General features: G+C 45.3%; 8 protein-coding genes across 8 annotated transcripts; 6 read left to right on the forward strand and 2 right to left on the reverse strand.

The window, feature by feature from the left end:
* Positions 1-635: 635 nt before the first annotated feature.
* On the forward strand, positions 636-3,741 carry K450DRAFT_248856 (uncharacterized protein). The gene is made up of 5 exons (XM_051590300.1): positions 636-940; positions 1,015-1,196; positions 1,266-2,110; positions 2,192-2,431; positions 2,502-3,741. Exons 1-5 carry the CDS (start codon positions 842-844, stop codon positions 3,638-3,640), a joined length of 2,505 nt encoding a protein of 834 aa, XP_051443070.1. The 5' UTR covers positions 636-841; the 3' UTR covers positions 3,641-3,741.
* On the reverse strand, positions 3,697-4,560 carry K450DRAFT_248861 (uncharacterized protein). Its single transcript, XM_051590301.1, has 4 exons — positions 4,207-4,560; positions 4,008-4,126; positions 3,860-3,942; positions 3,697-3,790 (listed from the first exon to the last, which is right to left on the reverse strand). Exons 1-4 carry the CDS (start codon positions 4,325-4,327, stop codon positions 3,754-3,756), a joined length of 360 nt encoding a protein of 119 aa, XP_051443071.1. The 5' UTR covers positions 4,328-4,560; the 3' UTR covers positions 3,697-3,753.
* A 680-nt stretch (positions 4,561-5,240) lies between these two features.
* On the forward strand, positions 5,241-7,009 carry K450DRAFT_248867 (uncharacterized protein). The gene has a single exon (XM_051590302.1). It carries the CDS (start codon positions 5,526-5,528, stop codon positions 6,741-6,743), a length of 1,218 nt encoding a protein of 405 aa, XP_051443072.1. The 5' UTR covers positions 5,241-5,525; the 3' UTR covers positions 6,744-7,009.
* A 10-nt stretch (positions 7,010-7,019) lies between these two features.
* Positions 7,020-8,251, forward strand: K450DRAFT_248869 (uncharacterized protein). The gene is made up of 5 exons (XM_051590303.1): positions 7,020-7,117; positions 7,178-7,415; positions 7,480-7,520; positions 7,604-7,736; positions 7,796-8,251. Exons 1-5 carry the CDS (start codon positions 7,100-7,102, stop codon positions 8,041-8,043), a joined length of 678 nt encoding a protein of 225 aa, XP_051443073.1. The 5' UTR covers positions 7,020-7,099; the 3' UTR covers positions 8,044-8,251.
* Positions 8,252-8,936: 685 nt separating this feature from the next.
* K450DRAFT_248874 (uncharacterized protein) lies at positions 8,937-11,490 on the forward strand. The gene is made up of 3 exons (XM_051590304.1): positions 8,937-10,636; positions 10,705-11,115; positions 11,189-11,490. The coding sequence occupies exons 1-3, from the start codon at positions 9,020-9,022 to the stop codon at positions 11,360-11,362; spliced, it is 2,202 nt and encodes a 733-aa protein (XP_051443074.1). The 5' UTR covers positions 8,937-9,019; the 3' UTR covers positions 11,363-11,490.
* Positions 11,491-12,224: 734 nt separating this feature from the next.
* Positions 12,225-14,114, forward strand: K450DRAFT_248879 (uncharacterized protein). Its single transcript, XM_051590305.1, has 3 exons — positions 12,225-12,975; positions 13,046-13,335; positions 13,399-14,114. The coding sequence occupies exons 1-3, from the start codon at positions 12,570-12,572 to the stop codon at positions 13,792-13,794; spliced, it is 1,092 nt and encodes a 363-aa protein (XP_051443075.1). The 5' UTR covers positions 12,225-12,569; the 3' UTR covers positions 13,795-14,114.
* An 894-nt stretch (positions 14,115-15,008) lies between these two features.
* K450DRAFT_248883 (uncharacterized protein) lies at positions 15,009-16,279 on the forward strand. Its single transcript, XM_051590306.1, has 2 exons — positions 15,009-15,475; positions 15,669-16,279. Exons 1-2 carry the CDS (start codon positions 15,218-15,220, stop codon positions 16,110-16,112), a joined length of 702 nt encoding a protein of 233 aa, XP_051443076.1. The 5' UTR covers positions 15,009-15,217; the 3' UTR covers positions 16,113-16,279.
* On the reverse strand, positions 16,266-20,033 carry K450DRAFT_282036 (uncharacterized protein). Its single transcript, XM_051593416.1, has 5 exons — positions 19,895-20,033; positions 19,739-19,830; positions 19,385-19,679; positions 18,702-19,310; positions 16,266-18,603 (listed from the first exon to the last, which is right to left on the reverse strand). The coding sequence occupies exons 1-5, from the start codon at positions 20,000-20,002 to the stop codon at positions 16,447-16,449; spliced, it is 3,261 nt and encodes a 1,086-aa protein (XP_051443077.1). The 5' UTR covers positions 20,003-20,033; the 3' UTR covers positions 16,266-16,446.
* Between the last annotated feature and the right edge of the window lie 114 nt (positions 20,034-20,147).

Below are 20,147 nucleotides of genomic sequence, written 5' to 3' on the forward strand. Positions count from 1 at the left end.
CACGTGGCTTTATTTTTTGGTGGCAATTGTATTGTTCAAAAATGACAGAAATCAATGGGGGAGTTTGTCGGTTGACCATGAAAATAAACCATGCACTCATAATCATGGATTGAATCGAAGATTAATTTTGCTAGAGTTATTGTTACAGATAGTGAGCAGTATATCGGGCGAGACGCATCTGTTTACATCCATCGTTTTTTTTCACTTATCAGAGCCAGCCTGACATAAGACACACATGGCTAAAATCCTCATCGCACCGCTATATATCATATCCCATTTCGTAACTACGATGCATAATGAAATCAAAAGTTTATAGGCCATGTATGCGTAGCGTAGGTGAGGGAAAGATAATGTAATATGACATATACTAACTGTTGGTAAAAAAAATTACTATGGCCAATGCTCGATCCAATATGTATATATTATATCATTTGAGCGAGACCAACTGTATCTTCACTGGTCGACAGCAACTTAATACTGTGTGGAACTGAACAACCTATGCTCTATCATAAAATTTCCAGGTTAACATTCAATCAAACAAATATTGGTATTTATCTTCAGCTACATGAGCGTGTGTCTAATCCCCGTCATGGGAGTTCAAAGGATGGCCTATGAAACTATTAGTATCGACGACCATCCGCTTGCAACAAGGAAGCGTCTCAGTAGCAAAAAGAATGATATCGTCTTGATAGCAATCTGTACGTCAAGTGGAAGTGTCAGTGCTCGTAGGGGTGTCTTACCAAAAGCTGAAGTGGCGCAAGCGAAAAACCCAGCGTGATTCGAAAAGAGGCGGGTAAACGTCGCAAGGTAGCCTTGTTCTTCTGCCTGCCATTTCTCCAACATGGGCCCTCCAACACCCTTATACGATAGCTTCACCCCCAATGGGTCGCAGCAATTCAACTCGAACGCTCAACGTAGAGTTAGCGAAACCGGGAATCAGGTACCATTGTGCCTCCTGAGTCAACATTCCAATGTAATGCTCTAGTTATCACTGACTCTTCATGTTTTACACAGACTGGCGAAATCGAACAAACAGTTACTCAGCTGCTAAGAACCACCAAGAATCTTCTGGAGACTTTGACCATGTGGTCGCAAGGTAGAGCTGGAGCCCATCATATCCATGAAATATACGGTTCACTTCGAGGACAGTTTCAAAACGCCAGTGACGCCTTCGAAGCCGAAGGAATAAACATGAGGTATGTGCGTACGTAGTAAACATGGTGAAAACTTCAATGCATTTTTAACCGCTACTTTGATTTTATCAGCGATCTTCGAAATGTTCCCATCGACCTGTATGACTGTGTCAACCGTGCCTTGCGGGAGGAACCGTCTACCTCGGTGTTGGAGCAGCATTTGCCAAGCATCCGAGATATCATTGTACATCTTCTTCATGGGTTGAGAAGCAAACAAGCTCTGTTTCGTGAAAGAGGCCCTCTCTCGCGTCAATCAAGTGGCTCTAGACGTGGCGGCCCGGCGTCACCTAGGAGAACCGAAGGCGACGGACCTATGTCGACGCAATCTTACCGACCCTCCGAAGCCAACGAACCTCCCGCACCAACAACACCTGGATTTTCTCAGGAAATACAACAACATTCGCAAACCCATTTCCTCCCTCCTTCACCGCCACCCCCACCACCGCTCCCTCCGCGACAGTCATCAGTCCCGCGATTGGATCAGTGGCAACCACCACTAGCTGTGCCTATGGGACCAGCTCCAGGTTCTGGCTTAGGACTTATCAATATGCCAGTGCCAAACCCAACCCCTAGTTTGGCTGTTCCAGGGCAGGACAATGGTTCTTTTGAATACGAAAATGGGTCGAGTGAAGCTGGCGTAATACGAAAACAGCTTGATAGTAAATCCAGTCTTCGGTCCCGATCTATCGTCAGAAGAAGAAAAAGTCAGTTTCCACCACCAAAAGATTCCCCAACGTTTGCAAAGGAACAGATGAATGCTATATCGGAAGAGCCAGATGTTTCTGTAGCGCCAGAGGTATCATCGCCCATGGAGAGCTCAACACAAGAAAGTCGAATGGAGGCACCACCCAGTGCTGATCCAGAAGTGGTGGAGCAAACCAATGAAAATGTTAACGCCGTGGAGGAAGTTCCTAGTGGTAAGACCTTGCGGTTATACAGGTTGTGGCCAAACGCTTATCTGACATTTCCCCTTTGTTTCATGCTCATTTAATATTTAGAACCAAAATCCGCGATCTTGCTTTTTTTGCAAGTCGGGAAGGAAGTAAAGAAAGTGACGTACGACGGAGAACTGACTATTCCAGCCCTACAGTTGCTATTCATGGATAAATTTAATTATACGTCTGGACAACTAAACTTTCCACACATCTATATCCGTGACTCTGCAGCTAACGTATCCTATCAACTGGAGGATGTTTCTGAAGTTCAGAACAAGTCGCTGTTAACGCTGAACTTGGATGGTATGTTACAAATTTTGGAACCCATGAAGCAGAAAAAATAAGCATCCCTGACTTTCATTTCATGGTATAGCTGCTGAAGACAGCCGCATTGTAGATCTTCAGTCACAGATTGTGAACGGGTTCGAGGCTGTCAATACCGATATGGCCCAGTTCCGTAGCGTCATTGTTGATACGCTGGAAGGCTTCCGTCAACAAATGACGGAGGCGCAAATAGCCATGGAATCACGAGAAATCATGTCACGTCAACAACCATCCAGCGACCCTAGCAAGCCGGCAACATCACCAAGCCATGTCATTGATATCAAACTCATCAATGAAATCAAGACGGAACAACAAAACCTTCATCAGCTCAAGAGAGATTTAGCAGTTGTAAGACAGATGCATGGTGAATTCCAAACCGAGTCTCGCGATATGCTGGAGAAATTGAAGAGCGCTGTCAAGGAGCGAGAAGCCATTCAACCTATTGTCGTCACCGATGGACCAAGCCGACGATCGCAGGATCAAGTCAAGGAACAGTTGCATGTGTCCTCTTCTGCTATTACTAGTCGTTTGGAAGAGCTTCAAGACGTTGTGGACGAAATTAAGCTCGATGTTACCCAGCGCAGATGCCGGCCATCCAAAGCGCAACTTACCCATTGTTCAGAAGAAGCGGACGCTCTTGATAAGGAAATTAAGGAACTTTCCAAGCTCATTACATCGGCGAAACCGGTATGGAAGAAGACTTGGGAAGAGGAGCTGCAAACCATATTGAAGGAACAGCAATTTATCAAAGACCAAGAGTCCCTTGTTGTTGATTTGGAGGAAGACCATGCGACATTAATGGAAGTGTTCAGACAACTTCAAAAGATCAATGACATTCAAGCATCTGCTGGTCCCACCAAGCGAGAATTCAATGTAGCGCCTGTTCCGGAAGGATTCGAAGGAATGAGTAGTGTCATGAAGGAAGTCAGCCTGATCGATGTGGATTCAAGTCGTCGTCTGCGGGCACTGAATCAAGCGGAAAAGATGAGACAGCGAGAACTGGACAATCGCATTGATGAATTCGAACATGAGTTGACATCGTTTGTGGATTCCAAAAAGTTGAAAAAGACCGGTGGTGCCGAGGAAGCAGAAAGAGAACGTCAACGAAAGGATCAATTAATGCTCAAGCGACTTTACAGTAATAGCAGTAACAGCGGCGGCGACACTGAGCGCCTGGATGAACTGTAAAAATGCTGCTCACGACAGCCCCCATTTTTTCGAAAAAAGAACTCTCTATTATGTAGTGCGCTCTAGGCAAATTATACAGTATAATACAAAAAGCCACCTCTCTATATGCCTAATTACTGCGTTGTAGTAGAAGTATGTTCATCTGGTATCCTATAAATTTCAGAAGTTAGCTATCCATCATATAAAACCCTCTTTTGTTCCATGGTTATAGATACCTACGCTTTTAAAGTCCACACATCCTCTGAACTCCTTACAGTTTTCTTTTCCTCTTCTGTTTTCGCTTTGTGTTCATCCAATAGTTTCTGGATGGCCAAGCTTAAGTATCATAGTGAAATAAACAACCTGGCACTAATTCGTACCACCTTACCTTGGCATGTAAAGGCGACTTCGTCTTTGTTGATATACAAAGTTTAAAGTAATCCCATTTTCCGCTGCAATCCTTCTTTTCGCCGTACCGGTAATAGTTTATTGCTTGTTCTCCGAGAGCTTTAAGGAAGAAAAAGAGATGGGAATGTTAGTTTCGGATTGAGAATCAATGGTTTCGTTCATTCATCAATGGTACGTACTATAACATTGGAAAACAGCGTCGAAGGCTTGTGTTGCATTACAAGTATATTCTTCAGGCTTCAGATCCTTTTCTTCTAGCTCAATGTCCGGGAAATCAAAATCGTCCTTTTTATCAGCCATTTCGTCCAATGTTAGCTTCAATGGTTCGAAAATATTTACAAAAGCGTGGTTCTCAAATTGCCTTGCTGCACCTTGGAGAATTCTCAGACGAAGTCACACTTCGTCAAAACATACGAGCACTCCGCGTACATTTAAGCAGTTTACCTCCACAGTACAAGCACCCAACACTTGTTTGTGGGTAGAAATACACTTTATTTTTAAATGCATGTCCCGGGTAATCTGTTCAATGCATAGCGAACAGTAGTCCACGGATTGGCCATATTTGCACCCGAGGAATACCTTAAACACAAGTCAGATAGTGGTGTCCTGGTCTGGTGACCTTCGCAACCCAAACCCTGACGGATGCCTTGTTCACCCCACGTTGCTTATCAGTAACCAACCGACCGATAAGTTTTGAGAGTCCGGGTTGCCACATCCGAAGAGATGGTTTTAGAAGGCAAACAACTTTTTTTTTTTTTTTTTTCATTTTACGCCTTTTGGGTTTGTTTTGCCCGCAATCTTGTTCTTAGCAGCAAGGCTTGATTTTGTGGTGGAGTGGCAACCTGGTGAAACTGCGAGGCGAAGCGAGGCAATAGCGAGTATCGGATGCATGTCACTACAAATGGAAAGATGTTCATCTTTGATACAATGGCATGCACTTGACAAAGCTGAAATACCTGCTCATGCTGAAAATGCAATAAGGCATTCGAGCCCAACCCCAATTTTTTTTCTGAAAAACGAGCCGTCGGTGTTCCTGGCATTACCTAATTTCTGGTATAACAGATTGGCAAGCCCATTACATCGTCGAAGCGTATTCCTTTCGATAAAGGGCGTACAAAACTATTTTTGGGGTGTGTCCGGTTGGCGAAAGGTAAACAAGTTATGGAAATAGATTTTTGTTTTTCAAGACCCCATACGGTGCTTGTTTCACTGAGAATAACATTGCGCTGCGAAAGGACGCAGTCTGTCAAAAGCATCTTTCTCGAGAGTCAAGAAGATATGTCATTTCCTTTACAAAGCGAGTAGTTAAAAGCGTGCCAAGGATAACGCTAAAGCTCGTCATCGGATACACATTTTTGGGTTTTGACGCGATTGAGTTTGTAACAGCCCATTTGACAGGAATGGCAATGGTCACAGCGTCATTCTTCTTGCAAACAACCAGAGTGGTTTTTTTTTTCTAGCTGACCTTCCATCTTCTTCTCTTTCTCTTATCGCCCTTATGAATTCACAAGCTCAACCTGGAAGACTTCGACGTCTTCTAGGTAGTGGGAGCAAAAATAAGTCCCATCGCCTGTCATTGAATACTTCCAACACTTACTTGAACGAGTCTATCAACAAGTCACCGGATGAAGCAAATCGACGCCAATCCATGCAGATACTCACATCACCGACGTCTGTTATCGATAACGAGCTCGGCTTCGCAAGCAAACCGTACGAGTCAACGGCTGCGGGAGAGAGTCCATCCCTTAGTTTGCAAGGTGTATCACCTTCGCCACAAAGAAATTTACCGGCAAGACCACAGTCCAGCATGTCATTTAGAAAACATTCCAGCCCTTCTTTTCACCAGTTTCATTCGTCTGGCTCCGCACACTCTCTCGAACTCATCCAAAGTCCCACCTCTATAGAACCGATGAACGCTATCCCTGAAAACGACACCATTCCCTTTGTGTCTAACCAAAGTAGAAAGAAAGACGGCGATCGACAATATGCATCACTCAACCTTAGTTCGCCTCATCGCATCGATAGCAGTAAAAGATCTTTGTCATCCAACAATCTCCGCTCCGATACTTCGGTCAGCTCAATGCAAGGATCGTTTACTTCAGAGAAGTCATCGACCTTGTCGGGAGCGCGCAAAAGAATTTCCGCTTTACTGCCCGAATCATGGCAAAGCGATACGGTCAGAAGCCGCAGACTCACCATGTCATCTCTGTCGCACAGCAGTGACAATGAAACGTCAGCTTCAGAGTCACCGCCCATGACGCCAGCGAACCCTGGAGCTCAGTTTATACACAACGACGAGGATGATTTCCAGTTACCTCATCACAAGCCTATCAGTCCTATCACGCCAGAATGGAACGGTCTATTGAAGAACGAACCTGGCGAGTACTTTTCGGAGAAACCAACCTCGCACTACCCATTGCTGCCCGACCAAAATGGAAATGGGCCGGCGGCTGACGAACCCGTGCCACAAACCCCTTGTGCCATGCCATTCCTTGCTCGCGCTCAAAGCACTCGCAGTCTGAAGTCCCAAGATGAACAATGGACTTACTCCAAACCTGCAAGACGATACCTTGCTGAGCAGGTTCGTATGGTGCTAGGTTCCGCCCTGACAGAAGCCGACTCCGAAATCGAGCAAGAATGGGAGGTTCATCGAGAAACTGAGAGGCAAAACTCCATGTCGTCCACTTACTCTCGAGCTGTAGGCGGTCTAGCATAAACCAAGCAAGGCCTGTCATTTTTTGTCTATACTAGTTTCCATTTTGTTCAATATTTTTTTTTTGTATATTTTTTTCTTAGTCTATCATTTTACATTTGGTTTCCACATATCATTTATGCCCCTGTATGCTTCACAGTAGCTCCTTCCCACCTCAAAATTTTTGCCCACCTCTATGTCCCAATATATAAGCATACCATGTTGTTGTAAATGTTCTTGTGGAGAAAGCCAGTAAACAAATATAATCCGTTTTGAGTGGAAAAACTCACCTTTTTATTGGGCGGGTTGGGAGATTATTTCTGCGCAGTTCAAACATTGTGGGAAAGTTTTACGGTTCAACTTTCTACTCCACAGAAATTATGGCGACGTCTGACCAGGTAACTTAAGCAACTGACAGTGTCTTGACATACCTGCAAAAACCCATAACCGCATTCTAGAAATTTGTATTGTATGGTTACTTTCGCTCATCGGCTACGTGGCGCGTCCGTATCGCATTAGCTTGGAAGGGCATCAAGTACGAGTATAAACCCATTAATCTCGTGAAAGGCGAACAAAAAACAGAAGCCCACATGGCTCTCAACTCCTTCAAGCAGGTCCCCGTGCTGGTACTTCCAGACGGTACAGTGTTGGTACAGAGTACGGCCATTTTAGAGTATCTCGAAGAAGCCTATCCAGGTATGTTGCATATCCTTCATTTGGAGGGCTAGCGGAAAGTAATGACGTGCTCCGATTATGGTAGAAAACCCCTTGTTGCCCAAGGATCTAGTGCAAAGAGCCGTTGTAAGTAACGTTTTATCATCATCAAATGCGAAAGGCACTTACATGTGAAGAGAACTAACTCCGCATGCATGCATTGGTCAAAGACTCGTTCCATCCTTAGTGAAATTGCCTGTGATATGCAACCTTTGCAGAACACAAAAGTGACTTTCTATGTATCAAATGATGCTGACAAGCGTACGGAATGGGCAAATTACTGGCTGACCAATGGCTTTGATGGTAAGGATAAGAAAATTGAGGTATGCTGATCCGACTGGATGCTTATTTTACTCCAACAGCCCTCGAAAAACATCTGGCAAAGACAGCTGGATCTTATTGTGTAGGAGACCAGGTTACCTTTGCAGACTGCTGTCTTGTGCCAATGGCCTACAATGGATTCAGGTACAAGGTGGATATGAACGCGTATCCAAATATCATTCGTGTTTTGGATAATTTGGAGAAACTGGATGCCTTCAAAGCTGCCCATGCACATGCGCAGTCCGATTGTCTACCAGAACTGGTTGGCAAGTCCATGAAGGATCAGTAAGAAAAAGGGGTGATTAGCTGCATTAGACTATGACAAAATGGTTTGGTCAATGGCGGAGAGTGTGGACGTCTTATGCAACGATGAGAAAGAGACGCCCCCCCCAGCTATAATGTTTTTTATTCTCACATTATTGTCTTAAGGTATACTGGAGCTCCTTGTTATTAGTTGGAATAAAAAGGATTGCACCTTTCCTAATAATAACTAGCGTCTTTGTCTATCATGGTGTTGTCATTATGAAGCTTTAGCAGTAGGAGTGTTATGGGATGTGCAGTGAATCCAGGGGTGAACATCGCCTCCGAGTTGGTATATCTTTTAGCTGTATGCAGATCTCGACACTGACGCTATGACAGAAAGTTCAGATAGAAACCACCATAATCGCGCTCTAGAGGAGTTATGATGGTGGCTTTTCAATTCCTGCAGGCCATTCTATGTCGGACCTAACGTAAGCTGACAGCCGCAAGGATGATATAGCTCTCCATGTTACACCTCTTGCTTCTAACAGCATGTGCCTTGTTTCACACATGGTTATTGCTCCTACAGAGTCATTTATCGTAAAGCCTGGTTTTCAGCCGACTCCTGTGTCGCCAATATGTCTTTCTCATCACGGTTACCACACATGTATTTGTGAATAGACTGGAATATGAGGTGTTGTAGCGCTCACACATATATTTTTGACCAAAAGTATTTGAGTCAAGAAAATCCTCAAACAGACGCATTATTCAAAGTTAGTGGCAAGGCATAAATGATAGTTGTGTGTTGGGTACCTTTGATCGTGAAGGTGCAAGTATACTATAGGTTTACAAGAAAGGTCAATGGAATGAGATTCCAGGCACGTGACCCTTTTAAGCGACACGGTTCAGGACGCGCCTTTCAACCACACTCCTTTGCTGCCCATTTTTTTTTCTTCCCCGACACCAGTACTTGGCCTATTCTCTAGACCCACAGCCGCTCACACAACCCTACTATACAGCCTTTAATGCTGCATGAATTACTGCTAGTGTTATCAGGATACCCGGGCGACGTCTTTTTGCCGTCACCACCGGCACCTCAGGCTCCTAACACATTTGCCATTGCTTCTGATTTCCCGTTGCTTCACGATGCAGAACGCTCAGCCCTCAATCGACTGGCCAATTTGGGCTGGCAGTATGCTAAAATTGACGAATTCGTACGAGGGATTCGCAATTCCGTGACGTCTTCCCATATAGCCGCGGACACACCGCACGGCTCTTATATACAAGCCCTGGCTGTCGCTCTGAACGATGTTCTTCGAGAATACCGCGACACCATCGTCAACTGCGAGCAACGGATCCTTGGAAAGCAGGATCATCTCAATGGAGCAGTTCCTATCATTCATATTGCCGCAGCGTTTGCGAAATGGACTATCATATTACCGGCGCTGACAAAATTGCTGAGCGAGATTGCAGAGGATCCAGCGAGCTGGCATGGGTGCCGGCTACTAGGTCTTATCATACAGAAATCACATACGGGAGTAGCGGAACTTCGAGATATCGCCAATCAAGTTCTCCACCATCTTCATGTCGTCATGTACAAGCAGATCATATCATGGATGGTGTATGGTCACCTGTTTGATCCATACCAAGAATTTTTCATCGCTAAACGACCCCCATCTTCCAATGCGTCCATGTCACCGGCTATTCCTTCATCGACCGGCGAACAGGAACCTGCTGGATCCAGTGGACAGTTTGATCATTGCCTTGAGAAAAGTTTTATACCATCCCATGTACCGCTCGAATTGGCGGAATCCATTTTATTTGTGGGAGAGATCGTCAAGACAGTACGAGATAATTCAGCAAGCTATTCCAACATGCTACCAAAGGAAATGGTAGAACAGCATTTGCAACTTTTGCTTCAATTGAGCAACACCGGTAGTGAGAGTTACGCTGCGTCTAACATCAATATTCTTCGACTACAAAAGGCTGTCTCAACCATTCGCCGTGCCACTGCAGAATGGATGTTTCATCAAGTCCTGGTCGGTGATCATGACATCTTACGGTACCTGGAGTCGTTTAAAGATTTCTATTTGCTTGGCCAAGGTGATTTCGCAAGAAACCTGATTGACGAGTGCGACCAACTTGCCACGTCTGATTCCAACACGGACCGACGACATCGGTATGGACGACGACAATTGGATGCTTTGCTCCATAAAGCTCAGTTTGGATGCTTGTGTGAAGATTCCCCTGAGCTCGCTCGATATTCGTTGCGTGTTACAAAGCAATTGGAAGCGTCGCAGGACCAACTGTTCTCCTTCTTCCTATTGAACGGCTCTCCCTGTTCTCTTAAATACCACTACCGATGGCCCTTGAATCTATTCCTCACAGCCGCCGACATGAATCACTACGATGCCATGTGGGAGTTTCTGATTAGTTTGAAGAAAGTCCAGAGCAAGCTTAATTCACTCTGGATTGTCCTTCGAGGGGGATGGTCGTCCGGTTCAACACGTCGACGGGATGGTATGGACGAACATCAGGATGGGCCGTGGTCGGTGGCCAGCATGAAGCAACGTGAACGACTTGTTTGGCGAGTTCGATCGAAGATGCTGTTTTGGATCGATGCTTTATGGTGTCATGTACAGGTAGGACTATTATTCTCTTCATAACGTCATGCCATTAGTCACGTATTCAACCCATTCCCACACGACAGAACGATATCATCAACCCCAGCTACACCTCATTTATCGACAGTATACGGCCTTCTTTAGAAAAGCGTGTAGCGGGTCACGACGATGCCATGGAAAGTGTGGAAGGGGATACGCATTCAAGCTCTGTAGAGGCGCTTGATTTTGAACAGATTCAGAAAGCTCACAAAGTATACTTGACTCGACTGTTCCGTGGTTGTCTGCTCGAGTCGTCCAGCTCTTCGGAAAGGATGAGTGCGATACTTCAAATATGCCTTGAATATTGCCAATTGATTAAAGATGTTGGAGATAAGGGGGATTGGAGTAGTCGACAACGAGCACAAACAGCGGATGAAATCGTTGCTAAATGGACGCATGGATTTGGAAAAGAACAAGATCCGCTTGCATGGGTAGATGACGTATTAGCCATGGAAAAGGTAAAAGAAAATGAATTGGGATGGGCGGTGGTGGCAATAACGGGGACATCTTCATTAACACAACATCGAATAGAAATTCGCTGTCGAGACCGCCGAGTTCTTCAAGTCATTGTCTCGCGTAGGCATGTCCCATGGCAATAGCGAAGGCTTTGACGGCCCGCCAGTGCATTTGGATCTGTTCCTGGCCCGCCTGGACTATAACAAATGGTTCTCGATTCGAAGGTTTAATGTTGAAGGTGGTCGATAGTCCTGTGAGAAACCCCATGTACCCCCCGCTGTAAACATGTTTTGTATATATTGGCACGCTTTATCTCTCATTCTAGAAAAATAATTTTATATCATTAATGAAGATGCGCTTAATACCTTTTCACACGATGTTCTTTATTATGTGTGATGCCATTAGCCTTCAAGAACAGTCGCCTTGTTCGTTATATCGTTCTTAGTGGAAACCGAAGATCTGGAGATACACACGTGATGGGAAGGCAATGTTACACGTCGAGCGAGTACTTTCTATGCAACATTGCTTCATTCCCGAATGTCGCTTTTAGTGAGATGTCGAACTCAAACGGTCGGCCCAGTCTATCGAGCATACTCAACGAGCTCTACTTTCAGCCATAGAACAGGTGGTTTAAGAGCAGGGTAAGAGCTTTCAAACATAGCCTCCGGTACCTTAAGCTGCCTTGAGTGACCGTCACGTTGTAGGTTGCTAGGAATTATAATTGGGCTAGGGCTTGCTAGCAGTGTGGCAAGTACATATGTTGTAGACAGGTACAAGTACTCACAGCAGCAGCTGTTGGTCGCCGTGCAGCAGTTACAGCTGTCCACTGATCAGGTGAGTTGGCAGTTTACAGTGATAATTTACTCTGGAGACAGTCGATTTAACGTACCATGAACTGACCGTACCTATGGTTATCCTGTACAACAGTTTAGAGTTTATGCTCAAAAAATCGACGATATTGCCAAGACCCATGCGCATTTGATGGCCAATGCTGCCACGGCGGCGGACCTGGAGGCTTTCAAGAAGGCACAGAGAGCACAGCTTGTAAGTGCATGATATTGACTGAATCCAGGGACGAAACCAACTCCACATCAGCCGTTCTTACCAATATCATGTAGGATACCCAATACAGCAACTTGCTGATTCTGAGAGCCCATGTTGCTGAGCTAGGTACAGTTTATATGTCTCACATCCCTAAGAAATAACCTGATAGTGTGCTAACATCACGGCGGTTGACACCCAGAAAACAAAAAGATATACCCTTTGCTCGTTCAATCCAACCCCTAAATTGTTTTACATCTTCTGTACCCGTTTCATCATTACAAAGTTGTATCTATGATATTTTATTTTAGTGGTGTGTCGACTGTATGCTTGTGTTTTCAATATCCGCTCTCAGCCCATTCATGGCTGTTGACCGAACGCAAAAAGCCCTTACCCCCTCCCACCTGAGCTACTTATGACTGATACCGCTGAGCCTAACTCATCCTTATCTGAAGCTGAGCAATTTCTCAAAACGTTAGATCTGCCCAACGATGAAGAGACTAATGCAGACGCTGAAGGCACCAACGGCCAGTCGGCAGCCAATGCAAGCGACATCATGTCGTTTTTAGACGAAATCACCAACACTACCAATACCTATGAGGCAAGCGAAACGGATAACAGCCAGAAGGAATCAGCCCCAATTATTTCTGATTCCTGGAGACAGTGGGGCACTTCTATCTGGAATCAAGCGAATGAGGTGGTCAAAACCACTAGCGATCATATCAATCAAGCAACTTCAAATCCAGACACAGCCAAAGCACTACAGGAACGGGTTAGTGGATGGCAGGCGTTTATCAGCAGTAATAACGTGGCGAAGCTTGGTGAGTATGAAATGCGATTTGGTACTTTGCACTGTCCACGCGCGCTGAATCGTCTCTTTCCTGCCGACAGGTAACAGCTTAAAGACGTTAACAACCGCTTCACTCACGACGATCCTGGACAACGTGGCGCCGCCCATCAGCGAACATGAAGTGGTGGAAATATGGATTTCACATGACATTGCAGGATACGTTGGCTTGGAGCCTCTTGTGTTCCAGTCATTTTCCAAAATGATGGAGCAGACAGACGGCGGCGATGTGGTTATACGGAAAGGTCGATCCACCGGGCAACGCGATGGCGAATATGGAGCTTGGGATATGAATTTCTGTGACGACGTGGTACAGGCACAGAAATTATGCAAGGTAATGAAGGGCAAGACTACCCACCCATCCATTTGCTTTTTTGGTCTAACCTGTCTTTTGTAGGCCAATATCGAATATTTGGTCAAGACACACACAAAGGCACCTGAAGTGCGAACAGGTTATAATCCTGCCTCGGGTGCCCATCCCGTCAAGATCTGTCCGGTTTACTTGGCCATCCAAGCAGTGCAGCACACAAGCACGTTTCCACTTCCTTATATGCAGTTTGTCATATTGCTCTCAGACCCCAAACACCAGTTGAACTTTTCAAGCTACTCGCAACTCATACCCATGTCTTGGCTTCAAATCCCAGACGAAGATAACTTTTGGGTACAGCATAAATTGGAGGATAGTTTGGAGATGTGTGTCTCCACCGTTGCTTTGGAATATGTGCAAACTCGCATGCAGGCAGCTGTACAAGCCATCAACTCTGCCGCTGAAAAGCAGCAACACCTTTCGTAGTCTGTGCATAGCAACCCCGTGTAAAATTTTCTACTTCTATTGTACTGTATGTCGCTGGTAAATCCATCCATTCCTAATGGCCTCTTCACGTGTGTATCTGTCATTCTATGAGTGTGTTGGAGGATTTTAGTTCTATAAGTGTGCATATTAGGGCTATAATTAGCCAGCCAGCTTGTGAAAGCATAAGCCTTTTGATAATATGAGTAACAACGACTAGCCTCGAAGGACGGTACCTAGTCATCAACCTCCCCACGAGATAAGATAAAATGAAGGGTATTCAAACCGAAGAAGGCTAAATATAATGAACTCAAATACCCCACCCTAATAAACCTTTTTTCACAACCTTCCCTCCCTCCCTAGCCTATTTCACCAATGGCACCCCATTATGCTGATGTGAAACCCTGTGTGAAAATATATGGGCCCAACGTAATTTGTGGTTCGATATTCCAGGTATCTTTATCCACCATCGGCTGCCTACACGCCTTCGGTCAAGACCGTAGGTCAACATAGTGGGTATGGCATGACAACAACACTTGGCATCGTACACATCAAGTGGCGGGTACAACTCAAAATGAGCCGCATGTTTACAGGAACGGGTCGTCCGAAGGCTTAGCGTAACAACATCTGGATCGAAGAAGTTTGAGAGTCTGTTTTGCTCATAGCGATGACATGACAGAATGACATAGGAGGATCGACAGACTGTGTGTTTTATTTCGGTTTGGAGTAATACTTTTTTTCATTTTTCTTAAAAGAAATGATGCTGGCTGTACAAAAAAAAATACTTGTCAATAACGATGTTTGGCGCACAGTGGGGGTGGTACTGACATCGTATGGGGAAATCATTGCTGGCTATTTTGTCCTAATACCGTATATGGCGAGCCGCCCACCCACCCACTTCAGCGTGTCGTACCACCCTAGTCCGCAAGGTATGGATGCCCTCCGCAAGTGTTGGAAAACATGAGAATTTCAATAAAGTGGTGTACGGAACAATGAATTTAGCCGCCAGCAAGGTGATCATGAGTTCCTGAGTCTTAAAAACGATGGTAGGGCGTGACAATGAAACCGTGTCTACCTTTTCAAACGATGGGTATCCAGAATGACCAGTCGTTTCTATTATTATGAAACGATGTATACTTAAAAACCGAGGACGTGTTGGCTTAGCGATGATCAGTGAGAACCCAATGTCACACACCCCACCTACAAATTAGGACTCAGCCTGAGGTGTCCCCCCATCCCCCCAAATGTGCCACACAAATTTTTTTGAGAAGAAATATGGACCTTGACCAACCGCGGCAAATCCTGACTAAAGGTCCGATTTCAAAGCCCAAACCCAGGTCTTCATGGTTAGCTAGCAATATAAAAAGAACCTGCTTGAGACACATGGGACTTCGTTGTCTTTTTACTTTTACCCCATCCTTACATAATGCCTGTTGACGCTACTCCCATTGATACTGTTGAGAAGGAAGAAGTTGCCTACTCTCATCCCAACAACGGTCAGTTGTCTGCTGCCACAGCTGCTCCTGCCCAACGAGTCATTGCCAACCCCGGACCTTTGGGTCTTTCCGCGTTCGCCTTGACCACCTTTGTGCTTTCCTTGCATAACGCTGGTGCTGGTCTTCCAGCTGACGGTCCTTCCGAAGTGGTTGTCGGTCTTGCCATCTTCTACGGTGGACTCACTCAGGTAAGACAGCTCAAAATTTGGAAAAAAGATTTTTTTTTTTTTGGAGCGGACGTAGAATGCAGCACCTATGGGAAAAATATTGCCTGGCTCTATGCGGGGACAGGCTTTAACCAATCCCAGACATCAACCACGTCCTCACTTTACAAACATGTGTACGAAATTGTGACACTAATAATTATGTCCTTCCTAATAGTTGCTCGCTGGTATGTGGGAGTTCGCTACCGGTAACACGTTTGGTGCTACTGCTTTCGCCAGTTATGGTGGTTTCTGGATGTCATTCGGTGCCATTTTCATTCCTGGCTTCGGTATTCTTGACGCCTACTCTACTGCCGCCGCTGGTGTCCTTGACCAGTCCCTTGGCATCTATCTTCTTGGATGGACCCTTTTCACCCTCATTATGCTTATTGCCTCCCACCGTAGCAACATGGGTCTCGTCTCTCTCTTCTTCTTCTTGTTCATCACCTTTGTCCTTTTGACCGCCGGAAAGTTCCAAGGCTCTCTCACTGTGACTAAGGCTGGTGGTGCTTTCGGAGTCATTACTGCTATCATTGCTTGGTACAATGCTCTCTGCGGTCTTTTGACCAGAGACTCTTCCTACTTTGTTCTCCCCAACCCTAGCTTGAACCGTCGCGTCTAAAGCCATCACCCATAACCTCCTCCTCATTTCATCTATTAAACCCTATAGCGGTTCCTTAATTGTACTACCCAAAGCAAATGTCATAGTAATAACTTGCCCTATTTCTATAGCCCACAATCATTTTCCCCCGATACTTTAAAATAAAAAAAAAGTAATATTTCAAAAAGTATTGTGTTTATTTTGCAAAACCCTAATTGGATGGAGTGGTTTCCTCGACTTCGATTGAAAAAGAGGATTTTGAGTGGGGGGAGAAATGGGTTTGGAAAAAAAAAAAAGAGAAAAGATTTTTTTTAAACATGCATTCGGAGTGGTTGGTAGTGGCGTGGGTTATCAATTATCCTCGTCTTGTCTTCTTTGACATTTTGTTCTTGCCAACTTTACGATTGGCCTCTTTGGCAGCCATCTCTGCAGCCGATTCTGTTTTCCGTCGTGGGTTCTTCTTGGAACTGTTCTGGTTGACGACAGACACGACGGATCGAACTTTGGTGTCGTTTTGGCTGGCTTTGATCTGATCTTCAGCGGCTTGCCAATCTTGATCTGTGCCACCGATAGCATATTTCTTCAGATCCAACGAGTTTATGAGATCTCTTTGTTTGTCTTTGAGCCCCGCAATAGCTTGTTGTCCAGCTTCCTCTAAATCTTCATCGAGATCCTCCTTGACGGGTTTCCAGGAATCCACATCTTGAATATCTCGTTTACCTTCCTCATCGTCCTCCTCGCGTGGTCGCTTGGCGGGTAATCCGGTTTCGGCTTCAATGGCCCTGGATTGCACTTCCTTGAAATAAGCACTGATTTTACGGACCGCCTTGATGAACAGCGCCAAAATTTGACTACTAGGTAAGCCCAACTCCGTTTCTAAATCATCCACGCTCTTGCGTTGCAGGCCAAGAGCCAACAAAATCGAATTTTGAACTCCCGACAACTTGACATGGCCAGCCATTTGATCCTTGAACAAGAGTTCGCTGATGGTGGGGAGCATGTCCATGATGACATGGTAGTCCAACATGTTGTTTGAGTATGATTCCAAACGCTTGAGATCGTATGCATTAAAGTACAGGTTCAACAAATCCTTGGTTAATCCTTGGGTGTTGTTATTGCTCTTGTTGGTACCAGCACTGGCTGCCTCCAAAAGGCTGAGGCCCGTAACAGACGGGAAGGTACGGAATTGGTAGGAAAGGAGGTTGATGAATCGCTTCTTGAAGTCGCGAGCAAACGCATCCAACCAATCTTCGCTGGTTTGATTGATCAAATCAGATGAGTTGAGGGTGTTGAGCATCACGCAGGTATGCTCACCCGTCAACTCATTAGCGGTTTGACGAAGGTAGAGGGGAACAAACCCAGATTTTTTCCAGAATCGGTGAAGTTGTTGAGTCAATCCGTAAGAGACACCAAGGTAATGGAGGCGAGTGGGCTTCTTTTCTGACAATCGCATGAGAAGAGGTGGCATCTTACGAGGATCACGAATACGGACATCGTCGGTCAAAAGGTCAGCCTCCTCCAATTCATCATCATCAACACGGTGAACCTCTTCATTATCCTCATCCATGGCATTTTCATCCAAGCTGGTGATTTCACCTTGGTAGAATGACTTGAGTTGCTCAAGGGCACGATGACCATAACCCATCTTGGCGTAATCAGGGTGAGTGGCGATACGGACAACACGAGCACCAGAAAGGGTAGCGAAATCATCATCTTGGAATTGTTGTGAGACGAGCCATGGAATAAGATCTCCTCCAGCACGTTGACCTCTTGACAGACTGTTGATGACAGATTGCTTGGAGATTTCACCTTCCAAGCAGACTTGAATCACCACCAATGGATCAGGAAGACCAGAGTCTCCTTCACGAATGGGAGGCAAAAGCACAAACAGGTGATGGGCAGGTGCATCACTCATAAGCTGCAAGTCATTGGGAGAGTTCTTGTAGTGACTGGCGACGTATAATGCCATCATGCGCTGCAAAAACGTTTCACTGACAGGGTGGTAGGAGAACAAGGTATCGCGGTTGACGTAGAAAAGTTCACATTCAGAAGGATGAGGGCAGCCTTGAATGTTCTTGGACACAATGGTAGCATCCAAGCAGAGCAACTTATTGAGCCATTTTTCGATAGGATCATTGACGCCATAACGAATGGGCTCCTCGAGCTTGATTTCGCGTAAACTACGTCCACCCACAGCAGCACCATTAATATCTGACGTGGCGGAATCTTTCTTGGATTTCAAATCACGACCCACAACAATATCCTCTCCAGAAGCATCCTTCAACGGACCTTCGGCCCTTCCGATAAATCCACGAGATTGTTCGCGCAGTTGCTGAATAAGCTTGAGGGAGAGGGATCGACCGGTACCTTCATAACCATTGATAGTGGAAGCCATGAACACAAGATAAGGACCCAAAAGCTTCTTAACAAGAGGCAATGGAATAGCAGCAGCTTCATCAATGACGACCAATTCAGCCTGACCCAAAACATGAGCATCTTGAGGTTGAATGTACTATAAATGAAAGGAGAGGTTAGGCATGAATGACTCTGTGGTTGTGTGCCGGTCTGCGAGATGAATGACCACGCAAAACAAAAACAAAAAATACATACTTGAATGGTCTGACGGTGTTGTCTAAAGATGTTAACTCGGACAATGGCCTTGTTGAATGCAGGGTTGGTGGATTGAACAATGTCGTAATCCAAATGTTCTTCATAGTTGAGGGCATCAAAACCCTTGAAGATGAATTCAAAAAGAGTCTTCAAGTTTTCGGGACTTGGTGAGGTGACGAAAATATTGGAGTAACCATAGGCCACTGCAGCAGAGATAGCAATACCCAGAGCTGCTGATTTACCTCTACCTCTGGAAGCCGTCAAAGTGACAGTGCTTCTTAATGACTTTTCGGAAATGGCTTCAATGAAGGTGAGTAAAGCCTTGGCTTGGTCCAAGGTTTTGGCGGGTTTGATGAGGGAACCAATGGGCTCAGTATCAGCCAAAGATTCCTTAAGTTCCTTGAGTTCAATCTGCTCAGGTGTGATGCTCTCCTCTGGAGTTTTCAAAGGTGCAGGCTTGACGCTCTTGCCCATGGAAATAGGCAACACATTCAACTCGTCGTCCACCACCAAGCAGTTTTCGCAGTTACCCAAAGACAAGATGAATCGTTCGTTGAATCGAGCTGTCACGTCGTCATGAGCTTCTGTTCGGTATCTAGAATGGACGTCCTGGAGAAAAAAAGAGAACATAGAGTTAGTGGACGGCTTGCCATTGGCATGTGTGAAAGCTGAAATACACTCACCATCGTCATTGTGTACAATTGCTTGAGAGAGCTCATGGTCTTGAGAAGCAAGACAACCACACCACCTCCTTCGACTGTCTCAATAGTTCTAGCGAGTGTGTTGGGAGTGATGGCTTCGAAATCCTGGAGAATACACATGCCGTAGGTGTTACCCAAAATCTTTTGTGTTTCCTTGTAGTAGGTATATCGGATATCGGTGACGGTAACAAAGAGCTCGAAAGGATCCTCATTGTTGGCTTCTCTAATGCCTCTCTTGATATCCTTCTTAATCTTTGCCTCTCTCTTTTTCCGATGACTGGTAAAGAAAGGTTAATTAGATTGGGTCGGAAGGGTGCGAAGGTTTAGTGTACGTACGTTGTGAATCCTAGTTCCTTCTTGTAACACCATAACACAGAAGGTCTAGCAGTAACTTGTGCTTGTGAAAGGAGCCAATGGAGATTGACAACCTGTTCGAGAAATGGGTTAGCGGTCTCGGGTTGGTTACAAATGGTGATCGTTCGCTTTGCTAACCTGATCCTTTCCCTTGTCACCAACAATGACAAAGAAAGAACGATGCTTGTTCTGCACACCGTTTTTAATGAGCGTATGAATACGAGAATCAATGACCTTTTTAACCATGATCTCGAAGTCTATGTGAACAAAAAAAAAAGGTAGGGCAATCACTTCAAAATTTCAGATGCTCCGCTCGCTAGTGGCTTGGCTGACAAGAAAACGCAGTCATGCATTCGAGTTTCTGCTCCTTTTTATTACAAGGTAAGGTTGT

This window comes from Umbelopsis ramanniana (assembly GCF_025399195.1).
Source record: "Umbelopsis ramanniana AG unplaced genomic scaffold K450scaffold_42, whole genome shotgun sequence".
In the NCBI taxonomy this organism is placed as follows: Eukaryota; Fungi; Mucoromycota; class Umbelopsidomycetes; order Umbelopsidales; family Umbelopsidaceae; genus Umbelopsis; species Umbelopsis ramanniana.